The sequence below is a fragment of the Ochotona curzoniae genome, unplaced genomic scaffold (assembly GCF_017591425.1).
Source record: "Ochotona curzoniae isolate NIBS_2020 unplaced genomic scaffold, NIBS_Ocur_1.0 contig_1221, whole genome shotgun sequence".
NCBI lineage: Eukaryota > Metazoa > Chordata > Mammalia > Lagomorpha > Ochotonidae > Ochotona > Ochotona curzoniae.
In genome coordinates, this window is record NW_024464993.1 from 13,384 (window position 1) to 31,856 (window position 18,473).

Genomic DNA, 18,473 nt, shown 5'->3' on the forward strand with positions numbered 1-18,473 from the left:
TGTAGAATACAAGCGAAAATTCAGTATTCTAACTAAACTAAAGGTGCAGAGGAACAAAATGTAAAGACTCATTTTCCTCACTATCCTGTTTACTTTGAAAATTGTTATTTCTTGTAAAAACAGTATTCATTTAAAAGTCATGGGATATTTTAAATGAGTCAATTATATTTAAAATGGTTTCCACTTCTGAATTTGAACTATTGGTACATATAACCCAACTTCTGTTTCTGTTTGGGGTCATCACTAATTCTGCAGAGCATAAACATCCTGAAACCAAAACATCTGAGAATCACTGACTTACTTAGTCACTGAGTCGGTCTCAGGAAGATGGTGCAGAAGGAGCCTCTGTGCCAGGTGCTAGTGCAAACCTGGGATAAAAGGCTCAGATTCCCAGGGTGGCTCTCAGTGACGCAGTCCCAGGGCAGATCTGGGCTGGGAAAGCCCAGCCTTGTGGAGTTCAATGCCAGTTTCCTGATTGGGAGTCAGGTCCTTTTGCCAAGACATTTGGGACACAACACTGCCAGCACTCCCATTGGACAAGCGGTTTCCGAAAGAGCCAATCAGCGCAGTCACTCCCATACCGATTTTAAAGTTGGAGCCCTCAGTGGGGAGATCAGAGTCTTCCCCAGACCTTCAGGATGGGGTCCATGACGCCCCAAACCCTCCTCCTGCTGCTTGCGGGGGCCCTGGCCCTGACCCATACCGAGCAGCGTGAGTGCGGGTCGGGAGGGGTGCGGGGCAGGAGCCAGGGGAGCGCGGGGAGGGACACAGGACCCCGGGGAGAGGCCTTTGTGCCACCCCCGGAGCAGATGCCCCCACTTCAGTCCGTCCCGCCCTCCCCTCACTCAGAACCTTCCCCTCAGCGCCTTTACTGCTTAGCAATTCCAAGGACCCTTCCTTCCCTGTAGCCTCCACAAACGTAAATCCCAGGTATGACTCCAAGCGGGGATCAGTCCGGGTCTAGCTCCGGGTCTAAGCCGTTCTCTCCCTCCAGGTTCCCATTCCCTGATGTATTTCATCACCGGAGTGTCCCGGCCCGAACTCGGGGAGCCCCATGTCACGGCCGTGGGCTACGTGGACGACACGCAGTTGGGGCGCTTCGACAGCGACGCTGAGAACCCGAAGGCAGAACTGCAGGCGTCATGGATGCAGAAGGTGGAACAGGAGTACGTGGACAGGCACACATGGCACGGAAAAGAGCAAACACACTTGAACCATGTGTACCTGAACAACCTGCGCAGCTACTACAACCAAAGCGAGGACGGTGAGTGACCCGACCCCTTCCCACGTGCGCCCAGGTCGTCCCAGGTCCCCAGGGCCGAGGTCCCCTAATCTGCGCGCCCCGCGGAGATCCTCCGCTGGGAGAAGCCTGCAAGACACTCAGGTTTTGTTTTCAGTTTCTGCAAAATCCCCGCGGATCGGTGAGGGCGGGGGCGCAGCTGCGTGACCAGGGCTAACCTTGGACTGGTGACAGGTTCTCACACACTCCAGAAGATGTACGGCTGCGAAGTCGGGGCAGATGGGCGCCTCCTCCTCGGGTACTGGCAGTGGGCCTATGATGGCGCTGACTACATCGCCCTGAATGAGGACCTGCGCACCTGGACTGCAGCTGATACAGCAGCTCAGATTACCCAGCGCAAGTGGGAAGTGACAGGTGAAGCTGAAAGATACAGATCTTATCTGGAGGAGGAGTGCATGAAGTCGCTGCACAGATTCCTGGAGTTAGGGCAGGAGATCCTTCAGCGTTCAGGTGTGCAAGGCTTGTAGGGGCTGCCCTTGCCCAACTCCCCAAGGGCTGGGGCTGAAGCTGCGCAGGATGGGAGGAAAGTTGGACACAAGTCTGTGTCCACCTCTCCTCATGACCACAGCGGGGATGTCCTCCTGGACTTTGGATCCAGAGCCAGATACCCACACTTTCCTCAGTGTGGAAGAGGGATATGAACTGTGCAGGCATAGAATTCTAAAAAGAATCCTCTTGGTGGCCTGGACTCCTGCTGGGTCCTGTGAGCTGTGACCCCTCCCAGGCCTGTCCCCAACCTCAAGCCAATGCACTGGGAGGATTCACCCCAGGGTTTCTCAGTCTCTCAGCCTCCACTCAGGACAACACCAAATCCCTTTCACCCAATAAGAGACCCGGGTCCTCCCAGCCTGAACCATACCTGATTCTTTGTCTACATCTTTGCAGACAACAGATGATCCCATTGTCTTTATCCAGGCCAGGTCTGGGCTTGCACTGCTCCACCCAAGTCCTCCTGTCCATTCTCATGATGGACACCGAGTGCAGCTTTGGTGTCACATGAAAAACATGAAAGGCCTGAATTGTCCAAATCTCCCCCCAGACCCACCCACAGCACATGTGACTCACCACCCAGTCTCTGACCAGAAGGCCACCCTGAGGTGCTGGGCCCTGGGCTTCTACCCCAAGGACATCACACTCACCTGGCAGCGCGACTGGGAGGACCTGACCCAGGACATGGAGCTGGTGGAGACGAGGCCTACAGGGGATGGAACCTTCCAGAAGTGGGCAGCTGTGCTGGTGCCTTCTGGAGAGGAGCAGAGATACACGTGCCACATGGAGCATGAGGGGCTGTCTGAGCCCCTTACTGTGAGATGGGGTAAGGAGGGAAGTGAGGGGCAGAGCCTTCAGCAGGGCTAGGTCCAAAACCAAGGTGTCAGAGCTCCTCCTTCTCCTTTCCCTTCTCAGAGCCTCCTCGGCCCACTGGGCCCATGTGGGGAGTCATCGCTGGCCTGGTCCTCCTGGCAGCTGTGCTCATTGGAGCTGTGGTCACTGCTGTGATGATGATGATTAGGAGGAAGAGCTCAGGTAGGGCAGGGTGAGGGCTGGGTCTGAGTCTCCTGTCCCCTGGGGAGAAGGTCTGCCTTCCCTAAACCCTGGAAGCACCATGAACACACCAGCTCCCCTAGCTGAGCCCCAAATGCTCACACTGGTGTAATGCACAAGTGAAGGTGAGGATGCACACTCCATGAGGATGACTCTGATCACAGGGACCTGAGTTCCAGCAGCACCGGGTCAGGAGAAAGTCCCAGCTGAGGAACTCCTCAAGCACCTTCTGATCCTCTCCTGGGTCTGTAGCCACAATTCTAGAAACATCTCTGAGATGAAGCAGTCCTTAGCTCCTGCCTTCTCCCTGTCTATCACCAGCTATTTTCTGTCACAGGTGGGAATGGGGGGAGCTACATCAAGGCTGCAAGTAAGCACTGGGGTGTGTTTGGAGTTGGGGGAATCCCCAAAGCACTTGCCATAGTCAGATGTCCATGGAGAAGCTGCCCTGCCCACCCTGTAGCTCCTCCCTCAGCCACACCTCCAGGGCTCTCACCAAGTCCTGATTGATTCTCCCAGATGGGCACAGTGCCCAGGGCTTTAAAGGTGAGACCTGGAGGAACTGGAGGGTTAGAGAGGCAGATCTGAGGGGACACAGAGGGGCTGGGGGATTCCTTGCATTTGCACATTTTTTTTAAGATTTATTTATTTATTTTTATTGCTTAGTCAGACATATATAGAGAGGAGGAGAAACAGAGAGAAATATCTTCCATCCAATGATTCACTCTCCAAGTGACCTCAAAGGCCATAGCTGTACCAATATGAAGCCAGGAGTCTTCCAGGTCTCCTACTAGGTGCAGGGTTCCAAGGCTTTGGGCCGTCCTCGACTGCTTTCCCAGGAAAAGCAGGGAACTGGATGGGAAGTGGGACACCAATATTATAACAGTGTCCATATGGGATTCTGGCGCTTTCAAGACAAGAACTTTAGCTGCTAAGCCACTGTGCTGGGCCCGTATTTGCACATTTTCATGTGTGCAGAGCTGTTCCTGTCCCCATGTGTAGTGCAATTTCTCACCTTGTTTCTGTAGAGTGAGACAATTGCCTTGTTTGGAACTGAGAGATAGAACCTTGCTTAAGTCCCCATCTTGGTATCCTTTAAAAGCCCTGCCCTCGGGTCCAGCACTATAATGTAGTGGCTAAAGCCCTCGCCTTGCATGCACCGGGATTCTATATGGGCGCCATTTCTAGTCCCAGCAGCCCCGCTTCCCATCCAACTCCCTGTTTGTAGTATGGGAAAGCAGTTGAGCACAGCCCAAAACCTTGGGACCTTGCACCCCTGTGGGAGACCCAGAAGAGCACCTTGCTCCTGGCTTCTGATTGGCACAGCACCTGCCGTTGCGATCACTTGGGGAGTGAATCATCAGACAGATCTTCCTCTCTGTCTCTCCTCCTCTCTGTATATCCACCTTTCCAATAAAAATAAATAAATATTTTTTAAAAAAGAACAAGAAGAAAGCCCTGCCCTCCCTTCCTGCACAGGCAGCTGAGTGTGTTCCTGTGGGCACAGTGTGAGGTGGGAGCCTGGCCCTCCCAGCCTAGCGTGGGCATCTCCATCTCTCTCTCAAGTCAGGTGCACCTGCTGCAGCTTCATCTTTCCTGTGCAGATCTGAACAGAAAATCACTTTTTTTTTCTAATTCCAATAATGAGTGTTTCATGAGAAAATTAAAAGGAAATTCCAAAAATTGGGCAAGAAAAAAACCAGAAGCACCAAGAACCTTCCAGAATCCATGTGTTTCCTTTTTGAGTCCACTGCAGGTGGGACAGGAAAGGCTGGGAGGCCCTGGGTGAGAACAGGGTTGTGCCCAGTTGGTCCCAAGACCAACAGTCCTTGTCGTGGTCACTGCTGACCCAGCTCAGCTGCCACAATATCCTGGTCTCTCTAGTAGGACGTACCCACCAACACCTGTCATCACAGGACTCAGCCATAGTTAGCCTTGCCTTGTCTCACAGACCTGAGGAAGTGGAGGCTGCATGGGGCCAAGATAGTCAAAATTCACACTTGGGTTCAGCTCTGGGCTCCCATCTTCCTGTGTCTATTCTGTTCCTTAGTGTCGTTGGCTGCTTGCATCTGCTTTTCCTGTGTGTGAGCTCTGGTGGCCTTCAGCTCTGTGTGTGCAGGAGGCAGTGTGGCAGGGAGGGAAACAGGAGGGCAGAGGACACTTGTGAGAGAGCACAGGCCACCTGGACACCAGAGAATAGGATGCCGTTCTGCAGCAGCCACAGGCGGCCTCTGTCTCAACTCCACTAATGAACCACAGGGTCTGGAAGGGCAGGTGCAACAAGCTCACTAATGGCCATGGGCCAGACTCAGTACCGGGCAAGTTGGTCCAGAGTGGGTGTGAGAGCTGGGTCAGCTGACTATCTCACCACCACGGTCAGCATGCACTGCCCTCTGGAGGTGATCCTGAGGAAGGTTGGAAGGACACAATAAGTCACAAGCAAAAGTGTCTGGGCAGGTGCTGCGCAGGCAGGGGACGGCCAGTGCAAATGCCCTGGGCAGGAGTGAGTCTGCACACAGAGCAGGGAGCCATCAGGAATGCTGGGTCAGGCACCACCATCCAGCAGGAGACAACACCCTGGAAGGCTCAGCCCTGGCGCTGAGTGAGGTGGGAGCCACGAGACAGCTCGGAATGAGGAGGGACATGTGTGCACCTTCTCCTATCCAGGGACCACCCTGGCTGCTGCGTGAGGATGGGGTTGAGAGACTGTGAGGCTGGAGAAAAAGCTCTCGGGGCTCCTGCTGTGTCCAGGCAGGGATGCCAGTCACTGTGTGGGTGTGGGCATGGGCAGAGTGGGAGAGAAGAGGTCCTAGATCCTTCTGCAGATGGATGCACAGCACTTCCTGTGGACTGCATCCAGGGAAAGAGAAGGAGGAGGCAAGGAGGACAGCCAGGGCTTCAGGCTGTGCCAGTTGCAGGGATGGCATTACTGTGAGAGAGTGTGACCAGCGAGGGTGGATCCCAGGAGGGGCCACCCAAGCATTCAGTGCACTAGCAACGGTAGCCATGGTGTTGCTGAGAATTGAGTGACACCGCAGGGCTGGTAGTGACCATGACAGGGACTAAAGGGAAATGTCTGTGTGGGAGACACACTGGGGAGGTGGCTCCACATGGACTAAAATTGCAGTCAGGAGCAGAGATGGGGCACCCAGGAAGTAAGTAGCTATGCTGAGAGTATGCACAGGACCAAGACATTGACCTGCAGTACTAAGTTTGGAACCGAAGCCACAGCCCAGCTAGCTGTAGGGTGAGTTCACTATGAGAATCTGGGACCTCAGATGTGCAGAGTGGATTCCATGTTCACTAGAAGGCTGGATAGCCTGGAGTGGCCAGGAGATCTGCGTGTGGCTCAGGTTGGTGCTGAAGCACCACCCACATGGCACACTCTGGCAACAGTCGGTGAGAGAGGACTCCCAGCTGGTCCTCAGCATCCCCTGAAGGATGGTCCCTTGAGCATACCTGGGCTCTGGGCCCCACACGGTAAGGGGACACTCTGGCAGAGATCTGGGTGGAGATGACCCAGTTTCACTTAGGATCTTCCAGGCTCACAAGGTGGGAAACACATGCACCCAGTTCTGAGCCACAACTTTCTCCTGAACTCTGACTGTCCCCAGGCTGCTGTGCTGGGCAGGACTAGCAAGGTGCTCAGTGGGGCAGGGAGTTCCAAATCAAAGTCAGCTTTATGTTTCCCAGGGAGGCCCCACCCTCACTGGACACCTTCCTATTTAGCTGGGATGTCGGGGGGGAGGGGCAATCACTTCAGTCTCAGCTTGTGATGTTTCAGCTCCCAGTGTTCACAACTGGACAGGGCACAGCCAAGGTCAAAGGTGCCTGTGTTCTCTGAGAGCCCCACGATCAACACTGCTGTCATCCACACTGGGAACCCCTGGGCCTGTGAACAAAGAGCACTACAAGATAGGGGGAGGAGTCAGAAATTTATGTTTATTTATTTGAAGATTTCTTTCATCTTTGTGAAAGAAAAGTGCTCCCCCATCTCCTGGCTCACTCCCCAAACACCCACAGAGCTGGGATTGGGGCAAGCGCAAGCCCAGAGCCCAGAACTCAGTGCAGATGTCCTCATGCCTCATCTGCTGCCTCCCATGGTGTGCACTGGGTGGACGCTGGGCCGGAAGTGGAGCCAGGACTCCAGCAGAGCACTGAGATGGGACTGGGCATCCCAAGCTGTGTCTCTACCGTGTGCTGAGTGCCCAAGCCTACATTCATGGTTTTCCATCAGGATAGAAATAAAGGGCACAGGTGGTCAGTGATGGCACAGGACATTGGAGACATACAGTGTCCTCTCTCCTGGTGTGGCAGCCCTGGAGGAAGGTTCAGGAAGAGGGCACAGCTGAGCACACGGAACCTACCTGGATCCTGCTGCCTCACACAGTGCCCCACACAGATTCTCACTCCTTGGAGCTCACGAAAAATCCAGGAGTTGCTAATATACCCTGCACCTGTCTATGTGACTGTCTATGTGACATGGGCCTGAAAGAAGGCAGATGTTGCGGACAACCTGGGGGGCAGAGGGGCTGACAGCCTGTTGCAGGTCTGAGGTGTGGTTTTGCACATCTGTCGGGACACAGCATGGTGTCTCAGTGGCTAAATCCTCACCTTGCACACACAGGGATGCCACAGGGGATATGGTTCATGTTCTAGCTGTTCCACTTCACATCCAGCTCCCTGATTGCATCCTGCAGTAACAGAGGAGGACAGTTGCAGGAGACTAAGAGGAAGCTCCTGGCTCCTGGCTCCACATCAGCTCAGCAATGGCCAACGTGGCCACTTTGGGAGTGAACCAACCAGTGGAAGATATTTCTCTCTGATTCTCCTTTTTTCTGTACAATTTGATTTTCCAATAAAAAGAAATGAATTTGTTTTTAAAAATGATAAAAGGACACATGACAGCTGAATAGTACCCTATAGCCATTTTAAGGTGTATAGAAGCCAGTTGTATACAAATTAAAATTGAAATATCAATGAAGTAGTCACAGGATATGGTTAAGAACCTGCATTTTTAAACATATTAGTTACTCAATACCATGTTAATTAACTCCATAATGCTGTAAATTGTTGTTGATGTTATGTTGGGGCTTTTAAGTGGTCAGGATGATATTCTGCCAGCTCAGCCTTCAGACCGGAGATGGTCTCCCCAAGAAACCATTGGATGTATCTGGACAATAAGATGCTGGACTCTATGCTTGGTATATGCTTGCAATGAAAAAATCTTGACTGGATTCGAGCTATAATATTGCAACAAGGTGGAGGAATCCACCATGGGGGGAGGGCACGGGGAGGGGTTAGGGGAATTCCAGAACCTATAAAACTGTGTATCAAAACGAAATGCAATCAATTTTAAAAAATGATAAAAGGGGGCCCAGTGCGGTGGCGCAAGTGGTTAAGGTCCTCACCTTAACCATATGGGATTCCATATGGGCGCCGGTTCTAATCCCGGCAGCCCCGCTTCCCATCCAGCTCCCTGCCTGTGGCCCGTGAAAGCAGTCAAGGATGGCCCAAGGCTTTGGGACCCTGCACCCGCGTGGGAGACCCGGAAGAGGCTCCTGGCTTCAGATCGGCATAGTATCGACCGTTGCGCTCACTTGGGGAGTGAATCATCGGACGGAAGATCTTCCTCTCTGGCTCTCCTCTCTGTATATCCGCCTTTCCAATGAAAAAATAATAAAAATAAATCTTAAAAAAAAAAGATAAAAGGAGACTTCACTGCTAATTCCAGAGAAGCACAAAGGGTCATAAGAAACTGACTACTCTACTACTCTACATCTAATCCAGCTCCCTGTTAGTGGCCTGAGAAAGTAGCAGAAGATGGCACAAGTACTGTGTGCTTTGCCCGCATGAGAGACGCAGAATGTATTCTGGGATTAGGCCTTTAGTGGCCGCCGGCCGCCCGAGCGCGCTTCAATTTGTTGTTTAGCCTTGTTGTGGTATGATCCTAGGAGGGGGGGTTGGGGAAGGTTTTTCTGTTGTCTGGTCTCCTGAAGTAGAGGTAAGAAAGACTCTCTAGAAATAACTGCTCTATTCATACTCTAGAATAGATCTAATTAGTGAACTTTTCAGAATAAGAATTTATGAATATAATAGGTAGTGAAATTAGAGACCATGAAAGGAATTATGTGTACTAACAATTTAGGAAATTGACCATATGAAGTGTGTCGAGGAGAGCTAAAATAAAATTAGAATAAGGTTGGAAACAAAAGTTAATTTGTATATGGATTTATAATTGAAGAAAAAGTTGGGAAGGTATTAGAATTCTGAAATTAGGTCCTGATTGCACACACGCGAGGATGCAATATTTGGGGGTGTATGATAAATGGAAAACAACGAGTTGTTATTATGTGATTTGGGGATAATGCTTTGAATTGGCTGGATGGCTGTAAGACTGCGGTTATGGGGGAATAAAATATGTGGGGTAGTTGTAGTTATTTGGGTTTAGTATTTGTATTTGTATGATGGTCGAAATAATTATGGTTGTTAAATGTGGAGATAGGAAAGTGGATAGGTGGGATTTTTGTAACAAAAAGTTTTATTTTTTTTTTGTGTTATTTTTTGTTGGAATGTTTATTGAATATGTATATATTAATGGAATTATTTATAATGTGTAGAATGGTGAAGGGATAATTAAGTTGTTAAATGATAATAAGAGAATTAATGGAATGATGTGTTATAGGTGTAATTGATTATGTTTTATAATGTGCTTCTGCTGTAACCACAAGCCCAGTTCCTGTTTCTGCTCAGCTTAATGAGCGCTAATTCGCTCCTTAGCCCACAATACCCTGGGGGTGGTGTCTGTGGTGCCTAGTGTCTGTGTCTCCCACAGGAAGACCTGAATCAAGTTCATGGCTCCTGACTTTGGCCTAGCCATGGTCCAGCTGCTGAAGGCATGAGGAGCAGTAACCAGGAGATAGAAGGTCTCTTTCTTCTCTCCGTGTGTGTGTGTGTGTGTGTGTGTGTGTGTGTGTGTGTGTGTGCGCGCGCACGCACGTGTGTGTAATATATTTGTATGTATATGTATATAATATGTATCCCTGGTTTTCATAATAAAATTTTAACATACAATACTTCAAAGAAATGACACTGAGGGAACACCAGGACTCCAAGATGGCATCAGTCATGCCACTGAAGGAGAAGAAACTTATGGATGTCAAACTCACAGAGCTGCCGAGCTGGACACTGAGGCATCAGTGGAGCATTTCATAAAAGGCTGTGACCAAGTACATCAACGTAAAGAGGACAAACATCGCCAGCATGAACATGATGCTGAAGACTACATGCTTTTCAGCCAGTGCCTTTCATACAAGGAACCCATACATGAATGGCAACACGAGTACCACTGGAGAGGCCAATGTGGATGGCACACCCCGTATTCCTGACCCAGGCCTTCCAGGCCCACCAACCCTCTGTGAGGAATTCCATCATCACTGAATCCTTTCATACTATAACAGATCTAACACCCAATAAAAGATCATGGGAGAAAAATCACAACATTGAACTTGTTAAAACCACTGCTTTAGCTACACAGACCACTACTTTTAGAAATAACAACGTCTGTGAGAATCAACACACAGGAATAGAGTAAGGACACATTTAAATGGATGGAGAAGTATTACCCAGTGTGAAGCAGAGAGGGCACATTCCAGGAAATAGGAGAAGACAGAACAACATCAGGGGGATACCTGGAGACTGACAGACAAAGGAAAGCAGCAGACACAATGGTGTGGGGTTGCAGTGACCAGTACCCCAGCAATATCCAGTGAGCGGCGATCTGAATTGCAGCAACAGTCAGAACTCCGCCAGCAGTGAAGTGGGAAGGGACATTCACCAGGAACTCAGGAGGTGAACCCAGACAAAGAACTGCTCATCCTGCTGGTCTGTTTGATTTGAGCAGGAACAGACACGGAATGGCAGGTTCCAGACAGGCAGTGCGGGAGCAGGGTGAATTTCACAGCCTAGTCCACCCCCTAGAGCCAAATATGTCACCATTCTGTTTAAGGAGGCAAAGGCTAGAGAAAGGACTGAATGTACACTGAGCTTAGAGTGAACTCATTTCTAGCTCTGTGAACTGCAAAAACATGACATCCTACAGGTTCCACCCAAGATACGTGCGGGTAGCCTTCAGACCTAATGGCCAACAGACCAACACCTCTAGTAGTGGCACATCAAGCACCATTTTGTATGGTGTGGGAAAGAATGCAGGGACAACAGTGAGCTGCGGGTACACTGAGCTCAGTGAGAACTCACTGAGTTCAGTGCATTGCTCTAGTCCCACGTGCAAACTAATTCTGACTTTGGCATCATATAGGTCAAAATAGGTCCATGTAGCCCTCAAACCTAATGGCCAATAGATTCCAGGAAGATTATCACCACCAGCAACTTAGCTATATAGGACTCCTGGTGTCTCCCTAATCCTGTGACCTACTCATGGGAAGCTGGAGAAAGGCCGCACAGACAATGGTGCAGCCTCAGCACGGTATCACAGGAGGTAGAGAGTGGTGAGCCAAGAGCTGGTGCTATGGAGACCATGGTGGAAATCTAACATAAGAACCCAGACCTGGAATTCACTGGAAGGAGTGGCACAAGTGACTACAAGCAAAGAGCTGTGCACCAACTGCAATAAGTAAAATTGAACTGTAGACCTGTGGGTGACACAGCTTAGAAACCCAACACAAGGAGAAAAATCTGCTAACTAGAAGTACAATGACCAAGAGCAAAAGAAGAGACAAACGCACAATGAATATTACTGAAAACTTCCCTGCAAAGGAGCAAAATCCTTTGCCAATCTCAGAGTTCACTGAGGAAGACATCGAGAAAATGGGGGATACAGAATTCAAAGTACTTGTTGTAAAACTTCTTATCAAAAACATAAAGCAAGCATTCAAGGAATTTAAGAAATATGTCACAAAGGAAATGAATCAAATGAAAGCTGATATACCAAAATTGGAGAATACAGTGGAGCAAATTTAAAGTACAGTGGAGAGTCTCCAAAATAGAATGAAGGAGGCAGAAGAAAGAATCTCAAAATTAGAATGTATTTCCTGTCATCAGGGGGAAACAAACAAACCAAAAGCTGGAGACAGAGCTGGGTCAGGCTAAAAAAAGTATTCAAGAATTGAAACACATTATGAAAAAGCCAAATATATAAGTTATGGGAGTCCCAGAAGGTGCAAAAAGAAAAGCTGGGTTTAAAGATGTATTCAATGAAATAAAAAGGGACAATTTCCCTAATCTAGAGAAAGAATTGGGAAACAACATTCAGGAGGGGCACAGAACTCCCAACAGGGTTTCCCAAAAGTGATCTTTATGATGACACATGATAATCAAGCTCTCTTCAATCGAACATAAGGAAAAGATCCTTAAATGTGCACGTGAAAAAAATCAACTAATTGCCAATTAAACTCACAGGAGACCTCTCACAGGAAACTGCAGGCCAGAAGAGAATGGAGCAACATATTTTAGATTCTACAAGCAAGAAATTGTCAGCCCAGGATAATTTACCCAGCAAAACTTTTCTTTCTCTTTGAAAATGAAATAAAGTTCTTCCACAGTCAAAAAAAAAAAAAGTTAAAGAATCTGCCTCTTCCAAACCTTCCCTACAGCTCATACTCAAAGATGTTCTCTTGACAGAGAAAAAGAATAGCACTCACCAAATCCAAAGGCAAATGCGAAGAAAATCTCAGTAAAATAACAACAGAAGACTAAATCAACGAACAACCCATTGCTAATATGACAAAACCAAATTACCACCTATTTGTATTAACCCTGAATGTGAATGGATTAAACTCATCAATCAAATGTCAGATTAGTAGACTGGGTTAAAAACAAAACCCATCTACGTATTGCCTAAGGGAGACACATTCCACCAACAGAGATCGGCGGAAACCATATCTCATGGATTTTGACTTTTTTTTTGGTTAGTTGCATCTCTTCATAGATCACATGGTAGAATCATTTTCTTCAAGAAAGTTCTTGATATTCGCTTATTCAGCGACACAGTAGTTATTCAGTAGCATGTTATTTAACTTCATGGTATTAATTTCTTTCTTTTCTTCCCGTTGTTGTAAAAAAAGAAACAAGGATGTCAGCACTAATTCGATGCAGTTGATGTGTGGAAGAAAGCAACAGTTCCCCAGATAAAAAATCAGACCTCAGAGATGCCCAGTGACAGATCCAGAATCCACATTATAAGATTTATTTCTAATATTCAAATGACAAAATAACCTACTAATCTGAGGAAGAGGAGAATAGCAATAAGGTATCAATTCATGCAGCTTGATGGATGATTATCAAAAGATGAGTGATAAGGGCCCAGTTTGTGCAGTGGGTAAAGCCTCTGCCTGTGATGCTGGTATCCTATTCAGGTGCTACTTCGTGTCCTGGATCCTCTGCTTTTGATCCAGCTCCCTGCTAATGCACCTGGGAAGGCAGTGGGAGATGACCCAGGTGCTTGGGCTGCTGCACCCATATGGGAGACCCTAGCGTCAGACCCGCCCTGCTCCTGCCATGCAGCTATTTGGGAAATGAGCAAAAGATGAAACAATGTGTCTCTCTTACCCTCCTCTCCTCTCTCCCTCTTCTCCTCTCTTCCTCTTCTCTCTCTCTCTCTCTCTCTAACTCTGTCTTTCAAACAAAGAAGTCTTAGTCAAAATGAATAATATCATTTGCGACATAATGGATAGAGCTGAAAGACATTTATGTTAAATGAAGTCAGACAGGAACACAGATGTCTCCTGTTCACCCTTTTATGTGGCCGCTAAAGAAGCAAACAGGGCCAACACTGTAGGGTAGCAGGCTGAGCTGACAACACCCATCTATTATGGGCACAGCTTTGAGTCCAAACTGCTCCATTTCTTGTCTAGCTTGCTGCTGTATCACAGAAAGTAATGGAAGATGCCCAAGTGCTTGGATCCCTGTCACCCACGGGGGAGAGCTGGATGAAGGCTCAGTGTCAGCCTGTGCAGCTTTCTCTCTCCCCCCCCCCACCCCCCCCCAGCTCTGGAAAAGCCATCTGCCTTGGCACACACAATCCTGAAGAAAGGACCCGAGGCCTCTTCCACCCACCAACCACCAGAGGACGCCACAGGGCAGCCCTGCCTGCCCAGCCCAGCCTCAGATGGGGCAGCCCTGGCTCTCAGCTCCACTGGGACAGTCTGAACAGAAACCTCAGTCCACCTCCCGGGTTCCTGATGTCACACACGGTGGGCAGGGCAGGTAGGCTGCAAAGTCGGATCGAACCAATCAGCGCCACCCGGATATAAAGTGGGTGTGGAGGTTCCCGGAAAAGTCTCTTTAGTTCTCCATGATGGGGTCCACGTTGCCCCGAACCCTCCTGCTGCTCGCGGTGGGCCTGTCCCTGACAGAGACCCTGGAGCGTGAGTGCGGGTCGGGAGGGAGACGGGCTCTGCGGGGCAGGAGCGAGGGGAGCGCGCGGAGGGAACACAGGACCCCGGGAGCCGCCTCTCCGCAGCCCCTGTAGACGTCCCCACTTCTACTTATCCCCCATCGCCTCACCCAGTCCCTTCTTCACTGACCCTTTACTGTTTAGCAACCCCAAGGACCCTGCCTTCTCTGCTGCCCCAGCGGACTTGGACCCCAGGGTACCACTCCAGCCCCTCTCTCCTCCAGGCTCCCACTCACTGATGTATTTCATCACCGGAGTGTCCCGGCCCGGCCTCGGGGAGCCCCATTTCATGGCTGTGGGCTACGTGGACGACACGCAGCTCGTGCGCTTCGACAGCGACGCCAAGAACCCGAGGGCAGAACCACGGGCGCCGTGGATGCAGCAGGTGGAGCAGGTGTACTTGCACAGGCACACACAGCGGGGTAAACAGCAGACACAGATTAATCGCGTGGACCTGAACAACCTGCGCAGCTACTACAACCAAAGTGAGGACGGTGAGTGACCCGACCCCTCCCACAGGCGCCTCGGAGACCCTCGGAGGGAGGAGCCCGCGGGGACGGGGATCAACCGGGTTTCATTTTCGGTTTCAGCTGAAATCCCAGCGGGTCGGTGAGGGCGGGGGCGGAGCTGCGTGGCCAAGGCTAACCTTGGACTGGTGACAGGTTCTCACACACTCCAGAAAGTGTATGGCTGCGAAGTCGGGGCAGATGGACGCCTCCTCCGCGGGTACTGGCAGTGGGCCTACGACAACAAGGACTACATTGTCCTGAATGAGGACTTGCAAACCTGGACTGCAGCCGACATGGCGGCTCAGATCAGCAAGCACAAGTGGGAGGCTGATGGTGATGCTGAAGACTTCAGGGCCTACTTGGAGGGGGAGTGCTTAGAGTTGCTAACCAGATTCCTGGAGTTGGGGCAGGAGACACTACAGCGTTCAGGTGTGCAAGGCTTGTAGGGGCTGCCCTTGCCCACATCCCCTAGGGTTGGGGCTGGGGCTGTGCAGGATGGGAGGAAAGAAGGAGCCAGGTCTGTGTCCACCTCTCCTCATGACCACAGCAGGGATGTCCTCCTGGACTTTGGGTCCAGAGCCAGATACCCACACGTTCCTCAGTGTGGAAGAAGGACCTGGATTGTGCAGGCATAGAAAAATCTGAAAAGAATCCTCTTGGTGCCCTGGACTCCTGCTGGGTCCTGTGAGCTGTGACCCCTCCCAGGCCTGTCCCCAACCTCAAGCCAATGCACTGGGAGGATTCACCCCAGGGTTTCTCAGTCTCTCAGCCTCCACTCAGGACAAGACCAAATCCCTTTCACCCAATAAGAGACCCGGGTTCTCCCAGCCTGAACCATACCTGATTCTTTGTCTACATCTTTGCAGACAACAGATGATCCCATTGTCTTTATCCAGGCCAGGTCTGGGCTTGCAATGCTCTCCCACATCCCTGTCCTCCTGTCCATTCTCAGGATGGTCACTGAGTGTAAATTTAGTGTCACATGAAAAACATGAAAGGCATGAATTGTCCAAATCTCCCCCCAGACCCACCCACAGCACATGTGACCCACCACCCAGTCTCTGACCAGAAGGCCACCCTGAGGTGCTGGGCCCTGGGCTTCTACCCCAAGGACATCACACTCACCTGGCAGCGAGATGGGGAGGACCTGACCCAGGACATGGAGTTGGTGGAGACCAGACCTGCAGGAGATGGAACCTTCCAGAAGTGGGCAGCTGTGCTGGTGCCTTCTGGAGAGGAGCAGAGATACACATGCCACGTGGAGCATGAGGGGCTGCCTGAGCCCCTCAGCCTGAGATGGGGTAAGGAGGGAAGTGAGGGGCAGAGCCTTCAGCAGGGGCAGGGCTGAGACCTGGTGTCAAAGCCCCTTATTTTCCCTTCCCCTCTCAGAGCCTCCTCGGCCCACTGTGCCCATGTGGGGAGTCATCACTGGCTTGGTCCTCGTGGCAGCTGTGCTCATTGGAGCTGTGGTCACTGCTGTGATGAAGATGATTAGGAGGAAGTGCTCAGGTAGGGCAGGGTGAGGGCTGTATCTGTGTCTGAGTTTGCTGTCTCCAAAAGAGAAGGTCTGCCACCCCATTCCTGGGAAGCACCATGCACACACACCTGCACTCCCAGCTGGGCCCCTGGTGCTCACATTGGTTCTGGTGTGAAGCACAAGTGAAGGTGGAGAACAAACACTCCACAGGGATGACTCTGCTCACAGGAACCTGAGTTCCAGCAGCCCCAGGTCAGGGGAAGATCCCAGCTGAGGACACACCTCCAGGAGAGGCACCTCCTGACCCTTTCCTAGGTCTGTAGCCACAGTTCTGGAATCTTCTCTGAGATGAGCCAGTCCTCAGGCCCTGCCTTCTCCCTGCCTCTCACTAGATGTTTTCTCTCACAGGTGGGGAAGCAGCAAGCTACACTAGGGCTGCAGGTAAGCACTGGGGTATATTTGAGGGTGAGGGCGTCCCCAAGACCCTTAGATGCCCATGGAGAAGCTGCCCTGCCCACCCAGTAGCTCCTCCCTCAGCCATACCCCAAGGACTCTCACCAAGTCCTGATTGGTTCTCCCAGGTGGGAACAGAGCCCAGGGTTCTGACTGCTCTCTGACAGTTTGAAGGGTGAGCCTTGGATGGGATGGAGCCAGAGAGATGGTGGGTCTGAGGAGAAACAAAGGAGCTGGGATTCCTTGTGTTTCTGTGGGCACAGTGTGAGGTGGAAGCCTGGCTCTCCCAGCCCAGTGTGGGAGCCTCTGTCCCTGTCTCAAGTCAGGTGCACCTGCTACAGTTTTGTCCTCTCCTGTGCAGATCTGAACAGCAATTCACTTTTTCCAATTCCAATCACAAGGGGTTAAGAAAATTAAATCAGAAAAATTCCAAAAATTTTGCAGAGCAAATAAACTGAAGCGCCAAGAACCTTCCAGAAGCCATGTGGTTGCTATGTTGAGTCAGCTGCAGGTAGGACAAGAGAGACTGGGATGCCCTGGGTGAGAACAGGGTTGTGTCCATGCACTGCTCAGCCCACCAGGTTTTGTCGTGGTCACTGCCAACTTGGCTCAGTGCCTTAGTGTCCTGGGCTGTCTGGTAGGTCGTGCCCATCAACACCTGCCAATACAGGACTCAGCTGTGGCCAGGCTGCCCTGCCTCATGGACCCAAATAGTGGAGGCTGCAGGAGGCCAGAACAGTCAAAACACACTTGGATCAGCCCAGGGCTCCCATCTTCCTATGTCCATTTTGTTCCTTAGTGTTGTTGACTGCACCTGCTCGTCCTGTGTGTGAGCTCTGGTGGCCTTCAGGCCTGTGTGTGCAGGAGGCAGTGTGGGAGGGAAGCAGGAGGGCAGATGATACGTGTGAGAAAGCACAGATCTCTTGGACACCAGAGGAAGGGGATCCCACTCTGCAGCGGCCACAGGCAACCTCTGTCTCAGGCTTCACTAATGAACCACAGGGTCTAGAAGGGCAGGTGCAACATGCTCATCACTCACCCCCACCTTGCTGTGGGCTAGACCCAGTGCAGGGCAAGTTGGTCCAGAGTGGGTGTGAGGGCTGGGGCAGCTGGCTCTCTTGCCACCATGTTCAGCGTGCACTGCACTAAGGGAGATGACCCTGAGGAAAGTTGGGAGGACACAGTGAGTCACCGTCAAAGGTGTCTGGGCAGGTGCTGTGCAGGCAGGGGACGGCCAGTACAAATTCCCCAGGTAGGAGCAAGTCTGCATACAGAGCAGGGAGCCGTCAGAAAGGCTGGGTCGGGCACCACCGTCCAGCAGACCTCACACACACTGGAAGGCTCAGCCCTGGCGCTGAGTGAGGTGGGAGCCACAAGACAGCTCTGAGCAGAAGAACGTGTGCACCTTCTCCTGTCCAGGGTCCACTCTGGCTGCGGCATCATGACAGGGCTGAGAGGCTGGATACAAAGCTCTAGGGGCTCCTGCAGTGTCCAGGCAGGGATGCCAGTCACTATGGTGGGTGTGGGCCTGGGCAGGGTGGAAGAAATGAGGTTCTGGATCCTTCTGCAGATGGATGCACAGCATTTCCTGTGGACTGCATCCAGGGAAAGAGGAGGAGGCTAGGAGGACACCCAGAGCTTCAGGCCATGGGGGGATGGCATCACCGTAGGAGAAGGGCAACCTGGGAGGGTGGATCCCAGGAGGGACCACCAGGCATTCAGTGCAGGAGCAGTGGGAGCCAGGATGTTGGTGAGACGTGACCTGCAGGGCTGGCGGTG

General features: G+C 51.1%; 2 protein-coding genes across 3 annotated transcripts; both read left to right on the forward strand.

Moving 5' to 3' along the window:
* The first annotated feature begins 638 nt into the window (after window positions 1-638).
* LOC121167053 (HLA class I histocompatibility antigen, B alpha chain-like) lies at window positions 639-6,479 on the forward strand. The gene is made up of 8 exons (XM_040996429.1): window positions 639-711; window positions 995-1,264; window positions 1,475-1,750; window positions 2,340-2,615; window positions 2,705-2,824; window positions 3,180-3,216; window positions 5,870-5,922; window positions 6,457-6,479. The coding sequence occupies exons 1-8, from the start codon at window positions 639-641 to the stop codon at window positions 6,477-6,479; spliced, it is 1,128 nt and encodes a 375-aa protein (XP_040852363.1).
* Window positions 6,480-14,058: 7,579 nt separating this feature from the next.
* Window positions 14,059-18,096, forward strand: LOC121167099 (class I histocompatibility antigen, Gogo-B*0101 alpha chain-like). Of its 2 annotated transcripts, XM_040996486.1 has the most exons (7): window positions 14,060-14,226; window positions 14,480-14,749; window positions 14,918-15,193; window positions 15,790-16,065; window positions 16,154-16,273; window positions 16,650-16,682; window positions 16,823-18,096. In XM_040996486.1, exons 1-7 carry the CDS (start codon window positions 14,154-14,156, stop codon window positions 16,864-16,866), a joined length of 1,092 nt encoding a protein of 363 aa, XP_040852420.1. In that variant the 5' UTR covers window positions 14,060-14,153; the 3' UTR covers window positions 16,867-18,096. The 2 variants fall into 2 exon arrangements, with proteins under 2 accessions (XP_040852415.1, XP_040852420.1); XM_040996481.1 differs by having other exon boundaries at window positions 14,059-14,226; window positions 16,650-18,096.
* The last annotated feature ends 377 nt before the right edge of the window (window positions 18,097-18,473 follow it).